This window comes from Thermothielavioides terrestris, chromosome 2 (genome assembly GCF_000226115.1).
Source record: "Thermothielavioides terrestris NRRL 8126 chromosome 2, complete sequence".
Classification (NCBI taxonomy): domain Eukaryota; kingdom Fungi; phylum Ascomycota; class Sordariomycetes; order Sordariales; family Chaetomiaceae; genus Thermothielavioides; species Thermothielavioides terrestris.
Window position 1 is genome coordinate 1,335,634 of NC_016458.1, and position 14,343 is coordinate 1,349,976.

The 14,343-nt window shown below is 61.4% G+C and overlaps 3 protein-coding genes across 3 annotated transcripts; 1 reads left to right on the forward strand and 2 right to left on the reverse strand.

The window, feature by feature from the left end:
* Positions 1-669: 669 nt before the first annotated feature.
* On the reverse strand, positions 670-6,022 carry THITE_2111934 (uncharacterized protein). The gene has a single exon (XM_003651472.1). It carries the CDS (start codon positions 5,940-5,942, stop codon positions 717-719), a length of 5,226 nt encoding a protein of 1,741 aa, XP_003651520.1. The 5' UTR covers positions 5,943-6,022; the 3' UTR covers positions 670-716.
* A 1,552-nt stretch (positions 6,023-7,574) lies between these two features.
* THITE_2111935 (uncharacterized protein) lies at positions 7,575-9,920 on the reverse strand. Its single transcript, XM_003651473.1, has 3 exons — positions 9,648-9,920; positions 8,574-9,362; positions 7,575-8,520 (listed from the first exon to the last, which is right to left on the reverse strand). The coding sequence occupies exons 2-3, from the start codon at positions 9,328-9,330 to the stop codon at positions 7,616-7,618; spliced, it is 1,662 nt and encodes a 553-aa protein (XP_003651521.1). The 5' UTR covers positions 9,331-9,362; positions 9,648-9,920; the 3' UTR covers positions 7,575-7,615.
* Positions 9,921-11,661: 1,741 nt separating this feature from the next.
* Positions 11,662-14,166, forward strand: THITE_2111943 (uncharacterized protein). Its single transcript, XM_003651474.1, has 3 exons — positions 11,662-12,390; positions 12,587-13,191; positions 13,244-14,166. Exons 1-3 carry the CDS (start codon positions 11,798-11,800, stop codon positions 13,945-13,947), a joined length of 1,902 nt encoding a protein of 633 aa, XP_003651522.1. The 5' UTR covers positions 11,662-11,797; the 3' UTR covers positions 13,948-14,166.
* Positions 14,167-14,343: the final 177 nt, after the last annotated feature.

Here is a 14,343-nt window from a genome sequence, read left to right on the forward strand (position 1 = left end):
GGCAATACGCTTGAGGCTTGGTGGAGATGGAAGGGTACGCCAGCCGCAAGACAGGGCCGAGAATATCTTAACAATGAACAGCGCTTCACCTACAATTAAGGAGGTGCTGCTTAACTTCGTCACCAGGGTGCTACTCAAATCATGCACATGATCTTATTTGCCTGGCTCCTCTGTCAGAATTATGCTCTCACCCCATAGAGCACTTGGGGTGACATACATCGAACTTGGACAACCCGCCGGGCGACACATCAACGGCGGTGATGTACATACAGTCTCAGATCAAAACTCCCAAGTCCTGCCCCTTGTCTATGCCTCATGTGTGTGCCCATCCCATCCCTGCGTGACGCCGAGTCCTGTTTACATGGCACCCAGCGTACATACAACATCGGAACAGTTTGATCCACCGATACAAAAGAAACGCCGACTTGCTTCCCACGCCAGGGTATATATCCGCGCGTCCAATGATTGCTTGCTTGCTCGCTTGCTTCCTTGCTCGCTTGCTTGCCTGCCACTTCAACCTGCTTTGCATTGCTGCCTGTCCGTTCCGTATGGCCCGAATCCCAATCCCGCAACCCATCGCCGCAGTCATGCCTCATATGCTTCTGTCATCTTGCTCGCCATGATTCTTTCGCCGTATAACCCATGCCACCAATACCGCAATCCATCAAACGCCCAACTATTAGTTAGATACCTTCCACCCCCCCAGTCCCACCCCATCAATCCTCGATTTTAAACATGCGCCTAAGCGCGCCGAACCGCTTCTTCCTCGTCGTCGACGACGCCCCCGCCACCGAGCCATCCACACTCGTCAGGTCGGCGGTACCACCGCCCAACGACGACACCCGCGGCGGCGGCTGCGGCCGCAGATGCAGGAAGCCCCCACCGCTGCCGCCGTCACCACCGCTGCTGAGGGTGCGCGTGCCAAGGTTCTTCTCCGACGTCGCCGACCGCGTGAGATGCAGCTGCTGCACCAGGAGGCCGGCGTCGCCCGAATGATCCAACCCCGACGACCGGGGCTGGGGCTGCGTCAGCGGAACCACGGCGCCAGAGACCCGCCCCGCAGCGGTGCCACTCCCGCTCGTCGCGTTGACACCACCAACCGCGGCGCTTCGGCTCCCGCGCTTCTGCAGTCGCAACCGCGGACTCCTCTGCTGCTGCACCGCCACCACCCCCTGCCCCACCCCCTCCTCACCGTTATCACCATCCTCACCATCTTCGTCACCATCAGCAGCAGTAGCAGCCGCCGCCCCAGCCCCCAGCGCAGCACCGACACCGGCACCGGCACCGAGAGAACGCCGCGCACCCCGGCTCCGGATCCGCTCGAGCTGCCCCACGCTCCGCTCCAGCGGCGTATCCCGCCTTGCCGCGCTCTCGCTGACCTCGGGCCGGGCGATGGCGCCGCCGCCTTGTCCCTGGCGCCCGCGGCGGGGGCGCAGCACCGACAGCAGGAGGCTATTCCGTCGGCGGGAGGGGCCGGCGGTAGCGGCGGTGGTGGCATTTTCCGCGGCGGTTGTGGCGGCGGTGGCGGGCTGGGAAAGCGAGGAGGCGGGTGCGGCGGCGGTGGTGGTGGTGGTGGTGGGGAGAAGCGTGCCGCGGCCGGAGCGGATGCGGCGGAGGGAGAGGTCTGTCTTGGCTGTTGTTGTGGCGGTGGTGACGGTGCTATTGGCCGCGGGCGCTAAAAGGGGTTTGCCCTGGTTGTCGGGGTGCACCGCTAGGCTGGTGGCCGCATCGCGCGTGTCGTCCGACGACTCCAGCTCCTCGGGCAGCGCGGTGCTCGCGATGGAGCTCTCCTTTCTCAGGGCGTGCGGGAGTCCCGCGGGGGCCGCGGGGGCCGCTGGTTTGGGGAGCGGCAGGGGGAGCGGCCTGGCAGGCTCGTCGTCGGACGAGTCGTCGGCGAATCGGCTGTGGAAGCGCGAGGAGAAGCCGCCGTCGTCTTCGTCGCTGGAATCTGCCAAGCGGCTGGTGAAGCGAGAGCCACCGGGCCCGGCACCGCTGCTGCTCTTCTTTCCCCCGCCGTACGAGAGGCTGAAGCTCGGCATGCGGATGCCGGTCGGGCTCTTCTTTGCCGGCGGCTGGCCGCGCAGCGTCGTGCGCATCGGCGCGGGTGCGGGTGCGGATGTGCTGGCGAGTGACGACCGCGCCGGAGAGAGTGTGCGCAATGAGAACCTTTTCGAGGAGCGATTGTCGTCACTCCGAGGCGACGGGGGAGAAGTTGGCCTTAGGGAGTGGCGGAACCCGAAGCCCTGCGCTCGGGCAGGCCGGGCACGCTTGAAGCTGCTCTCGCTGCCCGTAGAGCCGCGCCGCTGGATGGTAGACTGAAGAGGCCTCGCAACTGCGGCAGCGGGCTCTACCTGCGTTACTGACCTACGATGTCCTGCTGTTTCCGTAGGATCACCAGTCACCGGAGGAGACGAGACCTGTCGCTTGGCGGCGGCTCGGTTGGCTGTTGTTGCCCGGAGTTCTTGGCTGCCATCTGCTGGGCCGCTGGTGCGCATTGACTTCCGCAGTCGCGGTCTCTCGACGGCGGGGAGAGAAGTCGGCTGTTCGGCCTCGCCGCGCATCGTCTTCCGCATCGGTGGAATGTCCAAGCCAGCCCCAGCCAATCCCTCGCCAGGCTGGATCATGTAGCTGCGGTCCGGGTTTGTTGCTGTTTCCTTCTCCTGCTGCGCCATCATTTGCTGCGCCATGTGCAAGGCCAAAGCCTTCCGTTCCGAGTTCCTGCGCTCCACCGACTTCTTTTTCTTGACCTTGAACTCGCGTTCTACCTCGTCCATGTCCGCTTCGATTCCCGCCTCCTCCATTGCCTCCCTCGCCAGCTGTGCCCGCTTCTCTGCCGTCAGACTCTTCAAGTAGGCCTTTGCTCTTTCCCATTCGTCCTGCGGCGTCTCTGCGGGGGACGTCTCCACTGCAGTTGTAGCCGAAGATATCTCGGTATGGAGGGCCGGAGCTTCTTGCTTGGGCTGGAGGGACGATGTCTCTGGCAAGGAGTGTTCAGGTAGGTCCCGCCTTGGCTGGTTCTGCTGCAACGGACTCGCCTGTAGCGGACCTTCAACCACAGCGTCGAGGGACTGGAAACCGTCGCCCTCGATGTCGGAAAGGTCCTCGTACGCATCGCTGTAGATGCTGCTCTCGGAGTCGGTCTCGTCTTGCGCTGTTGAGTGCTGGCCGGTGTGAACGATCGTTTGTGCCGAGTTGCTGTCTGGCAAAGTCGCCTCGGCGGGCTGAACGACCGTTGGGCCTTGGGCTTTCCGAGCAGCCGACGCAGCAGACTGGTCCGACTCATCCTCAGGGAACCCGCCAGGGACGTCCATGAAGGACTGCCCGAGCGACTTGTTCTCGCCACCGAGGGGCGTCGCCTGGGATACTGATATCGTGGGTATCTGTGGCTCTGCTGTCTTGTCTTGCACCTTGACTTCGTGTGAAGGGAGGTCGTCGCGGCCGGTACTCGCCGCTGCACCATTGACGGGAGGAGCGGATTGCAAGCCACCTTTGGCTTCCGGCGGCGGTCCCGGGGCCGTAGTCGGCAACACCACCTCCGGGTGCTCAAACTCGGAACTGATGATGGAGCTGGAGTCGGAGCTGTCGCTGAAATAAGCAGGGCCCTCGACACTGGTCACCACCGGAGGCAATGGCTCCCCAGGTGTCGAGGTGTGTTCGGCGTGCCCATGCTTCTCCCTCGACACTTGTTGCTCACGCGACAGAACCGCGCCGATGGCATGATCATTGCTTGCACCTAGAGGCGCGCTAGGGAGTGCCTGCCAACTGTGCCGGGTATCTGCCTTGGGCCGAACCAGCGGCCGCTCGGTTTGATCCAGGCTAGTGTCCCGCGGTTTCCGGTCCCTCACGCTGCCAAAGCTCGGCAGAGCCGGCCGCGGCTTCATAACCTCATCAACTTCGAGGGGCGGCAAGTCTACATGAGGGCGGCCAAGGTGGGAGAGCCAGCTGTGACGGTGTGTGGGCTGCGGGCTGCCCGTCGATGGCGAATCAGTTCGCTTTGCCGACTCGTTTCCAACCCCGGCGGTACTGCCATCCTCGAAGCTCACCCGCACGGACTTCTTGCGCGACACAGGAGGATCTTGGCTGACGCTGCCAGAGGTCTCAGACGTATCACCGGAAGGTGATGGCCCGCGCGGCGGGCTCGTATGCTTCATGGCTGACTTTCGCGGGGAGATTGATCGTGGCGGCGGCGAGTGCTTGACCGTCAAGTTATCCTGTACAGGACCGAAATGCGCCTGTCGAGGAGGGCTGCTTGAATGGGTGCGCTCACGCGACACCAGGGCCACGGCGCCGGGCTTTGATTGCCGGTTCTCCGAGACATCGGGGAAGTCCTCTTTGGGCCCCTGATCGGCCAGATTGGTCGCACGGCTCTCGGGGAAACCCGACGACGGCAGAGTCGCCTGCTGTTGCGGCGCTGCTGGAGGCTGGTTCTCGGGGAGTGCTGCACGGCGCATCCTCTGTCGCGCCGGCACGGCATCCGAGGCATCGGAAACGACCCGCTCCGCCTTCCTTTCGCCTTCAGAATCCTGCGGCTCTGGCTCCTCCTGAACCACGGAAGGCTGCCTCCTCACAGCAAGCCGCGCAGCCACAGGAGCGGCCGGGACGGAAGTGGGAACTCCCGGAGTGCTGATCCGAAGCGAGGCCTTTGCGTTTTGTTCGTGTTGCTGCTCGAGTCTTTTTTCTTCTATCCTCGGCGAACTAATGACCATCTTAACAGCAGGTTCTTCGACATCCGCCCGGGTATTGCGGGCAGGAACAGCATCCGCAGCCGGTGGCGGCTGATCCCGTCGCTCCAACTGGACGGGTGCCACAGGGCGAGGGGGCTGAGTTTTTGCTGGCGGAGCGGTGTGCGAGGCCTCACTCTTGGTGCGACTCATCGTACCCGCTGCCAGATGCGATCCGACCCCCTGAGGGGCCCTCACTTTCTTCTTCGAACCTGTCCGCTGTTGGGACGCGTTGCGCACCGCCTGCTCAACCGCTAGTAGGTCTGCTTGCGGCACCATCCTTCGGGAGTTGGGGTCGTAAACCAGAATCTGGTCGGCGGCGTAGCTCGTGACGGATTGTGTCCGCATTTGCTCTTTCGGCTGCTGTCTAACTCGTGGCGCCTGAGCTGTTTGGCGGTCTTCAGTCGAGGGTCGCGGCTGGTTTGTGTGCGCTGACGTCGGGCTCACGGTGGACGGTTTCGGTTGTTGGGCAACGTTCGGTGAGCCAAGTCTTGCCCGCGTCGGATAGGAAAAATTGATCGACGACGCCTGACTTCCCGGCCTTTGCCCCTCGGGCGGGTCTTCGTCCCGGGCCGAAAGCTGCAGCGGGCTCGACGGCGGGCTGGCCATGGCTGGGTCAGTCCGGCGGACACTTCCGAGATCTCCCAGCTTCGCAGCGCCGAACCACGATGGGCCCTCTCCTGAGGCGAGTTTCTGGGATGCGAGTCGCAAGGGGGTGGATCCCACGGTCACGCTGTTCGCCCTCCGCAACTGCGAGTCTTGCTGGGCAATACCGCCGCCGCGCAGGGCGGATGATGCGCCCACGTCCCTCGGCAGCGCGGGTACAGGGGGCATCTCGTCGGCGAACGGCTGGCTTCGCGGCGCGCCAGAGCCGCTGCTGCTACTGGGGCGGTGGGGGCTCGGTGTTCGAAAGGTTCGCTCCGCCATTGACCCGCTGCTGCCACGCCTGCGCAACGCCGGCTGGTCCGGGCCTGGCTGGGACGCGGTCCCCGAGGAGGCGACGGATAGGCTCCGGCGCAAGGTCCGCTTCGTCTGCACATCAGCCACGCGGGTCGGAGTCGTTGGTCGCGCGCGGAGGGCGGCGGCGGCGGCAGCGGCCGGGAGGGAGGCATTGGACTCGTGGCGCTTGAAGACGGCAGCGGCCGCAGTGGCAGCATTGGGATTCGCAGTCGCCGCGGTGAGCGGTTGTGGCTGCAGGGAGCGGCATGGGGACGTTAGCATTCCGACCTAACGTTATCTGCGACAACAGCGAATGCAGCGAGAGAGCGCCGTGCATGGACGCGCAAAAGGTGCAATGACAGCATACCGGATTCGGCGGCCGGTGCCTTCGGGAGCCAAACATCATAGCAGAGACAACCTGGCCGGCCCGGGCGCGGAGTCGCTACCTCGTGTGGGCGGTCATAGAAGTGAGATGGAGAAGGCAAGCGCGACGCAGACGAAAGACGACAGGAGGATGGGAATTTGTTTCTTGGCCCGATGGTGTTGGGGCGAACTGATGAATGGGACGGTGACACGGCGCAGGAAATAGTATGTAGGTCAGGTAGCGAAGGCAGCTATTCCGTCCAGCGTACCACATCCGGTCTGTCGCATCAACGAGCTAATGCACCCTGAAGACTGCGAAAACTGGGTCCTGCAACCTTTCGGCAGTGGTCCGGGGTGGCGCGCTAAGCAATTTGGAGTAATTTAGGGGCTTAGCGTGGTCTGGAACTTGGAAGGTAATGTGTGAATCCGTACACTACACTCAAACCTCGAGGAAGACAAAGTACGGACACGAGGTATGTACGGAATATTGTAGGCAAGGAGGTACATACCTAGCTACGGGAACATCATTCCTTTTGCGTGTCACGGCGATCTCTTCAAGGATTGGGGGTCTGCCTGCTGTTCATCCAGTGTAAGGATTACGCTTATCCTGCTTGCAATGATGGTCCGCGTTACGCTGATCTGCGCTGGCTCACAAACAACAAACGGTAAAGATCAACCTCTCAATCCCTGACCCCTCCGCTAAGTGTACACTACCTCCCCGCGAGAGTCAGCTTAGTGTAAGCTCTGAAAAGGCTCACGGTGCTGTCTTGAGTGCGGCAATACATTCCTTGGCAGGTGTGAGAACTACGGAAGTACACGCTCAAGGGTCTTTCCAAGGTGGAGCAGAACTCAAGACGACGTGACGAAGCCTCGCTTTCAGGGACTCGGCATCGTGTCCTCCTGTAACTGTAAGCTATATTGTGTAAGATAACACGCGTAATGTGGGGCAAGACACAACAACAGCAGCACAACTCACAAATCACGAGCCGGGACCCGATCCGCTTGAACTGTCTTCATGACACGCACGCCATTCGCTAACAATCCAGACAACGTAACCCACCGACCGACTCAGCCACGGAGGCGCGGCCGGTGCGACTGGACCGCGGTGCTCCAAAGCTCAGCAAGGTAGTAGTAGTAGGCATGCTTCCTAACGGCAGTGTGTTCGCTGTTCTATGGATGAGAGGAGTGCTCGAGGTGGGAAAAGTCCAGAGGTAGCAATCGCTGTGATGTGAAAGCGGGATGGGCGCACCACCAAGGGAGTCCAGGTCTGGATGATGCCCTGCCGCGGTTCAGTAAGCATCGCGCAGGCTCCCAGCGCCGCAGAGCCTCCCGATGTTCCCCTGTCCCGCAAACAAGCACTCCATGGTTCTAAGACTGTGGGAGCCACAACTCTCTCCGATTATCCAGCGGTGCTGTCACAAAACATCGAACACACACACGAGCCCATCTGGCGCTCCCACGTGCCAGTGACCTCCCGCTTCCTGACGCTCTGCCTCCGCCTGACCATCTAGAATGCGGCAAGCGATATATCAGATGCTGATGCTTCTATCGGTGCAGCGTGGACGGGGGTCTGAGGGCGAAACGGGCTCAGACTACGACCCGCCTCTAGCCTCTCCATTCGTTCCATCGTTTCCGTCCTTGCCGTTCCATGGGTCAGTACCGCGGCCCGAAGAGCCCGGATTGCCGTCGTGCGGCACCGGAACGCCGGGGTCGCCCGGATCGTCGGGGTCGTACTCTTCGTCCTCATAGTACTCGTCCTCGTAGTATGCCTCGCCGTCGGCTCCGTGGTCGTAGTGATCTCCCGGGGCTCCGCGGCCGTCCGCGGGGTGGTGAGCATCATGCGCCGCACCCGTGTGTTTCGCCGGAAGCTTGCTATTCTTCTTGCTCTTGTGCTTTCCCTTCTTCATTCTCTCCCACTGCGCTCTCCTCTGCGCTTCCAGGCGCCGTTGCTTGCGCTCCTTGATCTCGTACTGCCGCACAAGCGCTTTCGGCGGCGTTCCGAAGATGGCTTCGTACTCGCAAAAGTGGCAGATCCAGACATCTTCGGGCTTCGGAGGATGGCGCTTGTTGTAGAGCTGCGTCTCGTGCCGACGCGCCCTCGCCGCCGCCAGGTACCTCTCCTCGGCACTCCTTCGCGGCGGCTTCGGGGGGGCCGCTGCCTGTTGGTTTGATCCGCTGGGCCCGGCTCTAGACGCCGCCTCCCTCGTTGCCGCGTCGGCTGCCTGGGGCAATGCAGAGGGCGTGGTTCCCGCCTGGGCGGGCTGGGCAGCTCGAGCCGCAGGCTGCTGATGCGGCTGCACGGCCACCCTCTGGTCGGAACCAGGCCAGGCCAGCGATCCCGGTACCTGGGAATCACATGTAAAGGTGAACTGGGCCGAGGCCGGGCTGCGCTTGACCGCCGACTGCTGGTGCAGGAGACTGATGTTCTCCTGCCCCTGATGCGGGGGCAGCTTCTCTGCGTTGGCAATTGCGGTCGAGATGATCCCCGTGCTCTCGTCTTTGTCCACTGTCAGTCACCACCGAGCTTCTCGTCCCAAAATCCCAACTTACTTGGTCCACTACCCCATTGACCCGAGCGCGGCCTGTTCATCCTTCCGGCCCAGCTGTTAGTCGAGTCGTACAGCGGCCGCAGGGGGTTTTTGCCGTTCCTGGGCCGGCCATATCTCCCACGCCCGGGACCAGGAACGTTGTGGACGCCCGATGCAAAGCTTCCGGAGCCATAATAAGGCGTGGATGTGTGGTTCAGCGCCTCGCCCTGGCCCTCGACGGATTGAATACCAGCGGCACCGGAGCTCGTCCCCGTGGCAGCGTCGTGAACAGTATGGACACCGCTAGGAACAGAATCGCCGGCCGTCGGGATCTTCCGCTTCTTGTTGTTAGTGTTCTCGAAAAGATCGTACCCTTCCGGAGAAGATGTTGTTGATGGAAGCGGCGGCAAGTCTGCAGACCGACCCTGCTCGCCTTTCGGGCGTGCGACGAGGTTGGCGTGCTGCAGAGTCGCTCGGCTGGTTGCACCGTTCTTAGACGCGGCATTGTCCCCTTCTTCTTCTTCGGTCCCCGCCCCATTGTTCTGCGGTTGTCGCTGCTCAAAGTGCGACCCCACTTCGCGGACTGGCGGGGAGCCGGGATCAGAGTGTGCTTCCATTAGCGGATAGGGGTATCGGAATAGAGGCGCGGCGTTTTGAGGCACCGGAGGGTACTGAATTGAATCAGCAACCTCGGGAGACAACCGCTCCCTCAGCCGCCGCTTAGGCAAAGGTCGTATCGGCCGGTTGGGGAAAAGCGACGACGCCGGTTCGGACGCCATGCTGAGAGCCTGGTCGGGTGTTATCTGGGGTGCTGTTGGAGCGCGCCGAGTTAGCTTCCAAGCGAGGCCCAGAATCGCAGGAGCCAGGGCGAGCAAGTAGGCAAGCATGACTGTCAGGGCAGGCAGATCTCGCAATGTTTGCCAGCGGTATTTTGCAGAACAGGCAGGTGTACTCCGTCTGACACTCAAACGGGAAAACGGGCGAGTTGCTGCGAATGCGGGAAATCAATGGGCAGTCGCGTTGCAACCAAGCCGCAGGACGAAGCTTTTTTTGGATGCATGGGCGAGCAAAGAAGGCGCATGAGAAAGGGACATACTCATCGAGCCCTCGCATAGTAGGTGCCAGGTAGTAGTTCCCTGGGGATCCTCAACGCAGCCGGCAGGCTACAGCGGATCCTCGTCCGACGAACTACTCCGGTTGCTGCAACTGCACCGGGCCCGGTGCGAGCGTGCGAGCCTCCAGTCAAATTCCAGAAGGTGCTCAGCCAATGTTCGGTATTCCGGTTCGGTATTTATAGCAAAACGTTGCCGGACCAGTTCACGGACGGTGGATCGGGTCGAGGTTGGGTCGGCGCCGCCGGGTCCTACTAGCACGATGGAGAGTTAGCCTCGTGCGTCTGACAAAAAGCCCACAAGATGGAAACGCCAGGAGCCGGATAACACCCTGGGTCATGCAAAGCCATGAAAACACCTCCCGGGCGCACCGGTGTAGGCGAAGTGTCCGGGGCACCCAACTGGCCTCCTCCGCAGCCCGGAGATCCAGGGGGCCGAGCCGACATCCATTTTGGGTCGCTCGGCGGAGACTCGGCCAGCTTTTCACAAGATCTGGAGGTTCACAGTTGGAGTACCTTTGGGCCAAAATGCCTGGCAAGAAAGTCGGAAAAGCCAGTCGAGCTGTAACTAGACAACGAAGGAAAGCGACGCTGGCGGCGGGGCCCGATCGATTAGCTGGTCACTCAGCGGGCTTTTGGTTGTGGTGGAGGAACAGTGTTGAGATGCTGGCACGACCGAACTGGGGAGAGTTTACATAAGCAATTCGCACACCCGGCCCCAACCCTGAATCGCAGCAGTAGCCATTGGCGGGATTGTCCGAGGATGTTCCGATCCACACATCGTTCCCCCTGTGCGGGGCTCAGGAACAGCGACTTCCGTCCACCGTGCAAGACTTACCCCAGCTCCGAAGCGTCGTGTAATTCGTACTCTGTGCTCCGTATTCCGTACTGCATGTTCGAGTCCTCCAACAACAGCCGCCTTCTCCAACAACTGCGAGGCAGTCATCCCACAGCGGAGGAAGCGTGCATCAACTCCATCAACGTCTCATAAGTACTTCACCACCTTCACATACGTTGCTCAGAACTTTCTCTCTCTTCCAGAGCGTCATTCTCAAGGCCGCCCGACTGGGAGTGATGTCATGCTCGGGAAGTTGACACAGCCCGACCGATCAAAGACGGCGCGCACTGTGCGTATTGAGGCTCACACCGTACAACTCACAGGTGCCGGGTCCTGGGCCATGACGGAAATTCCAATTGGGATTGGACGGGGCCCAGCGAGCCGTGGGCAACCTCTTCGGCGGCCCCGCACGGCAGCCCCCAGCACTGTCTACACTAGGCCAAAAATTGCTCCCGCGAGCGTGCTTGTGTGCAGGGCCGGCTCCAAGAGCGCTTCCACCCATCACTTCGCAGCCGCCGTCCGATTCTCCTCCACCAGCTCAGCACCACAGCATTCTTCGCACCAGCCTCGTGGTCTGGCCGGATGGTTATCCCTTCGACCGCTCTCGTCATGAAAACGATTCTTGTTCTCCCAAGACCCGCTTTGCATTTCATCCGAACGTTCGCACTTTGACCTTTCAGCTCAGCAGTGTGCGCCGTCCTCCGCGTCCTCGTGGACTCGCGCTCGTTCTCGCCTCTCCCCATCCATCGACCTCGCAATCCATCTCCTCCCCTCGCCTCCCTCTGACCTCGTCCCCGCGCCGATCTCTTTTGCGATTGGCCTTCAAGAAAAAGCATTCGAAGAAGAAGCCTTTCACGCCATTGGCGTCGAAGCCCCCGCGCCAACTCGGGTATTCCTATGCCGTTGTTCGCCGCTCCGATCGACTCGCCTGCTGCCTCGTCATCCTGATGCTGGCTGCCGCGCAACATCGGAACGATATACCGACTCCTTATCGAACATTCATACGTCTGGCAGCGGCCTCGTGACGCCAGTAGCGAATCTCCAATTCCTTGCGCCGCTGCTCCGTCCATCCGCGGTCAAGGGTCAACTCTCCCATTGTCGCTCCTCGACACGTCCGACGACTCCCCGCCCCAATTCGAAGCGACTTTCAGGACACGAAATCCGAATCTCTACAGCATCTAAATAGTTGGTCTCAAATTATTGATTTTCCTGCCGACCCCGCCCCGCGTCTTGCGAATCGCTTCCCCTCACACCCCTTCCCTTCCTGCCCTTGTCACTGCGGCGGCCGCTGCAAACAATGGCAGGACCAGACCCTAGGCGGTCTTCAAGAGCCCGAACAACTCAATCGCAATCGCAGAATTCTTCCTCCGCCTCGAGCGTGTCGGGGCGCCCTGAGCGCAGTTCTCGGCACTTCAACAAGGGCGGGTCGCCGCAGAAGTCAACCACGACCGATTCGCTGCCGTCCGAGCCGCCAGAGGACTCGATCACGGCCGAAGACCCGTTCGGCACTCGCCGCCGAACCCGCGGGCAAGCCGAAGAGAGGGAAAGAAGCGGCGCGAAAGCTGAGGCAATCGAAATGGCAAACGGCGGCGGCGATACTCAAGAAGAGGACGAGGCGGTCCGTTGCGTTTGCGGCAACGAAGAATACCAGGGGCCTCCGCCCTTTGACGAGGACTCCAAGCACGGGCTCAAACATGCCTCGGACCTCGAGCCGTTCTTCTCGGCCGACGTTACCGACGATACTGCCGGGCTATTTGTGCAGTGCGACATTTGCAAGGTCTGGCAACACGGCGGTTGTGTTGGGATCATGACCGAAGAGTCAAGTCCCGACGAGTACTTTTGCGAGCAGTGCCGCCAGGATCTACACAAACTCTGGACGGCAAGCAATGGGTAAGTCGCGTCTTCCTCCTCTCATTGGCCGGAGACTGGAGTGGGTGGTGGTGCCTTGAAGGGGCTGAGCCTCAGCTGCAACGGTTCGGCTGGGATGGTGCCCTGGCGATCATGTTCCAAGCGGCGCTTCTCGATGTGCCAACCCGCAAAAACCTTGCAAGTCGAGCCGACTGCATGTTGACGGCATGGCTCGCAGGAGCGTATATTCGCACTATCTCCCTCTGAAGCGGCAAGCAAGGACGACGTCGAGGGCGGCGTCTTTGAACAAGGACACAGCGCGCTCGCCGACCAAGGAGAAGGACAACCGGAACGGGCGGACGACGTCGACCACTCAGACGTCGAAGCGGCGGTCAACGCTGAACAGCAGAGAAGCCGGATATGATGAAGCAGAAGCGTTAAGAAGGGCAATTGAAGCCAGCAAAGAGGAAGCGCTTGCCGAGCAGGCCGAGAATGGGAATAGGCGACCGAAACGTGGGAGGAGTGACAGTCAAGAGTACGTGGGCTCACCCTGTTCCAAGCACGACGCCATGTCTGACGTTCTTGTTTGCAGAAAGCCAGAGAACAGCAAACGGCAGAAGACGAGTTCTCGATCAGCCTCACCTGTATCCGACAAAAATGCGGACGACTCGGACGATGCGGGAGCCAGCGGCCGGAACGCAGCGTCGAAGTCGAAATCGCGAAACGGAGCAGCTGCTAGGAATCAGCGCCCGGAGAAGGCATCGGAGAAAGAAGAGCGAGAGCGGCAGCGGGCCGAGACAGCGAACAAGCGGAAAGGCAGGGCTGATCGTCGGCGAGCTGATGGTATGGCATCTTCGATCCACGGGAGTGTGTCGGGGCGCTCACACGGTTACAGATTCCGACCCTTCCGAAGAATTGCCTCTGGCGGCTCGGGCCGTCCAAAGCAAGACGGCACAGGCACAAGCTACGGGGAATTCGAACGCGGCCAGCGTCACGACGGAAGCGGTTCAACCTCCGGCAGCAGCTGAGCCGCCACCCTCGTCCAACCCGGCACCCGACACGCCACCTCAGGTTACCGTCCAGTCCAAGTCCGACAAGAAACGGTCGCACAAGAAAAAGGGACGCAATCAATACACGCGAGACCGAGATGGCCACGACGAGGACTCGCCCGCCCGGTCGCAGTCTCGCGACATTCAAAAGGACGACCATGGGCCGCCCAGCGGCGGCAAAGCGGCCGGGGAGGGAGGCGGTGGAAAGGCCAGCTCGAAGTCGAAGGGCGGGATGAGTAGCAAAATCACCATGAACGACATGAAGAGGCGAGCAGCAGCGCTGCTGGATTTCATCTCGCGGACGCAGGTCGAGCTGGCCGGCGAGTCGTTCACGGGGCCGACGGCGGGAACCGGAAGCAGCACCCTGGGCAGCGTCGCGGCAGCTTCGAAGGACGCGCAAAGCGGAGCAGGCGGTGACGCCCCGGTCTCGGCGCCCGACGAGAACGGGGAGGGCCGACAGGAGAAGGAGTTCACAGAACTTGGCTGCATGGAGATGATGGACAGCCTGACGCGGCGGCTGGTCAAGTGGCAGCAGCAATACGCAAGCTGATGCAGTCCTCTTCTCATGCTTGGGCAATCGTGCATGGCGCGGAATGCGACACGGGCTCTCGAATTTCTTATGTTACGCATATAATGGCGTTTTGGTGGCGGCCTTTCGACACGGGTGGGATGCGCGGGCGTTTGATTTGGAAAGGCGTAGCGGCGGTATATTTGCTCGATCTGTCACCGGACGAGAAGGCAATCTGGCTTGCGAATGGCATGTTGAGACATATGGGGCAGGCAAGGTCTGGGGTTTAATATACAGGGCGGCCGTTCTCGCGGACTCTGGTCGGAAGAATACCCCTTGTGGGAGGCGCTTGGGTCCGGGGATGGGGCTGGTCTGGGTTGTGTTTCGAGACTGTATTTGTACAAATGTTGTTGGAACTGATCCGATGATAGCGGGTAT

Coding starts and splice junctions, on each gene's coding strand:
- THITE_2111935 (XM_003651473.1), bottom strand. CDS start 9,330: ATGGCGTCCGAACCGGCGTCGTCGCTTTTCCCCAACCGGCCGATACGA. Junction 8,521..8,573: donor TCAATGGGGTAGTGGACCAA/GTAAGTTGGGAT, acceptor CAGTGGACAAAG/ACGAGAGCACGGGGATCATC.
- THITE_2111934 (XM_003651472.1), bottom strand. CDS start 5,942: ATGCTAACGTCCCCATGCCGCTCCCTGCAGCCACAACCGCTCACCGCG.
- THITE_2111943 (XM_003651474.1), top strand. CDS start 11,798: ATGGCAGGACCAGACCCTAGGCGGTCTTCAAGAGCCCGAACAACTCAA. Junction 12,391..12,586: donor CTCTGGACGGCAAGCAATGG/GTAAGTCGCGTC, acceptor CATGGCTCGCAG/GAGCGTATATTCGCACTATC. Junction 13,192..13,243: donor TGATCGTCGGCGAGCTGATG/GTATGGCATCTT, acceptor ACACGGTTACAG/ATTCCGACCCTTCCGAAGAA.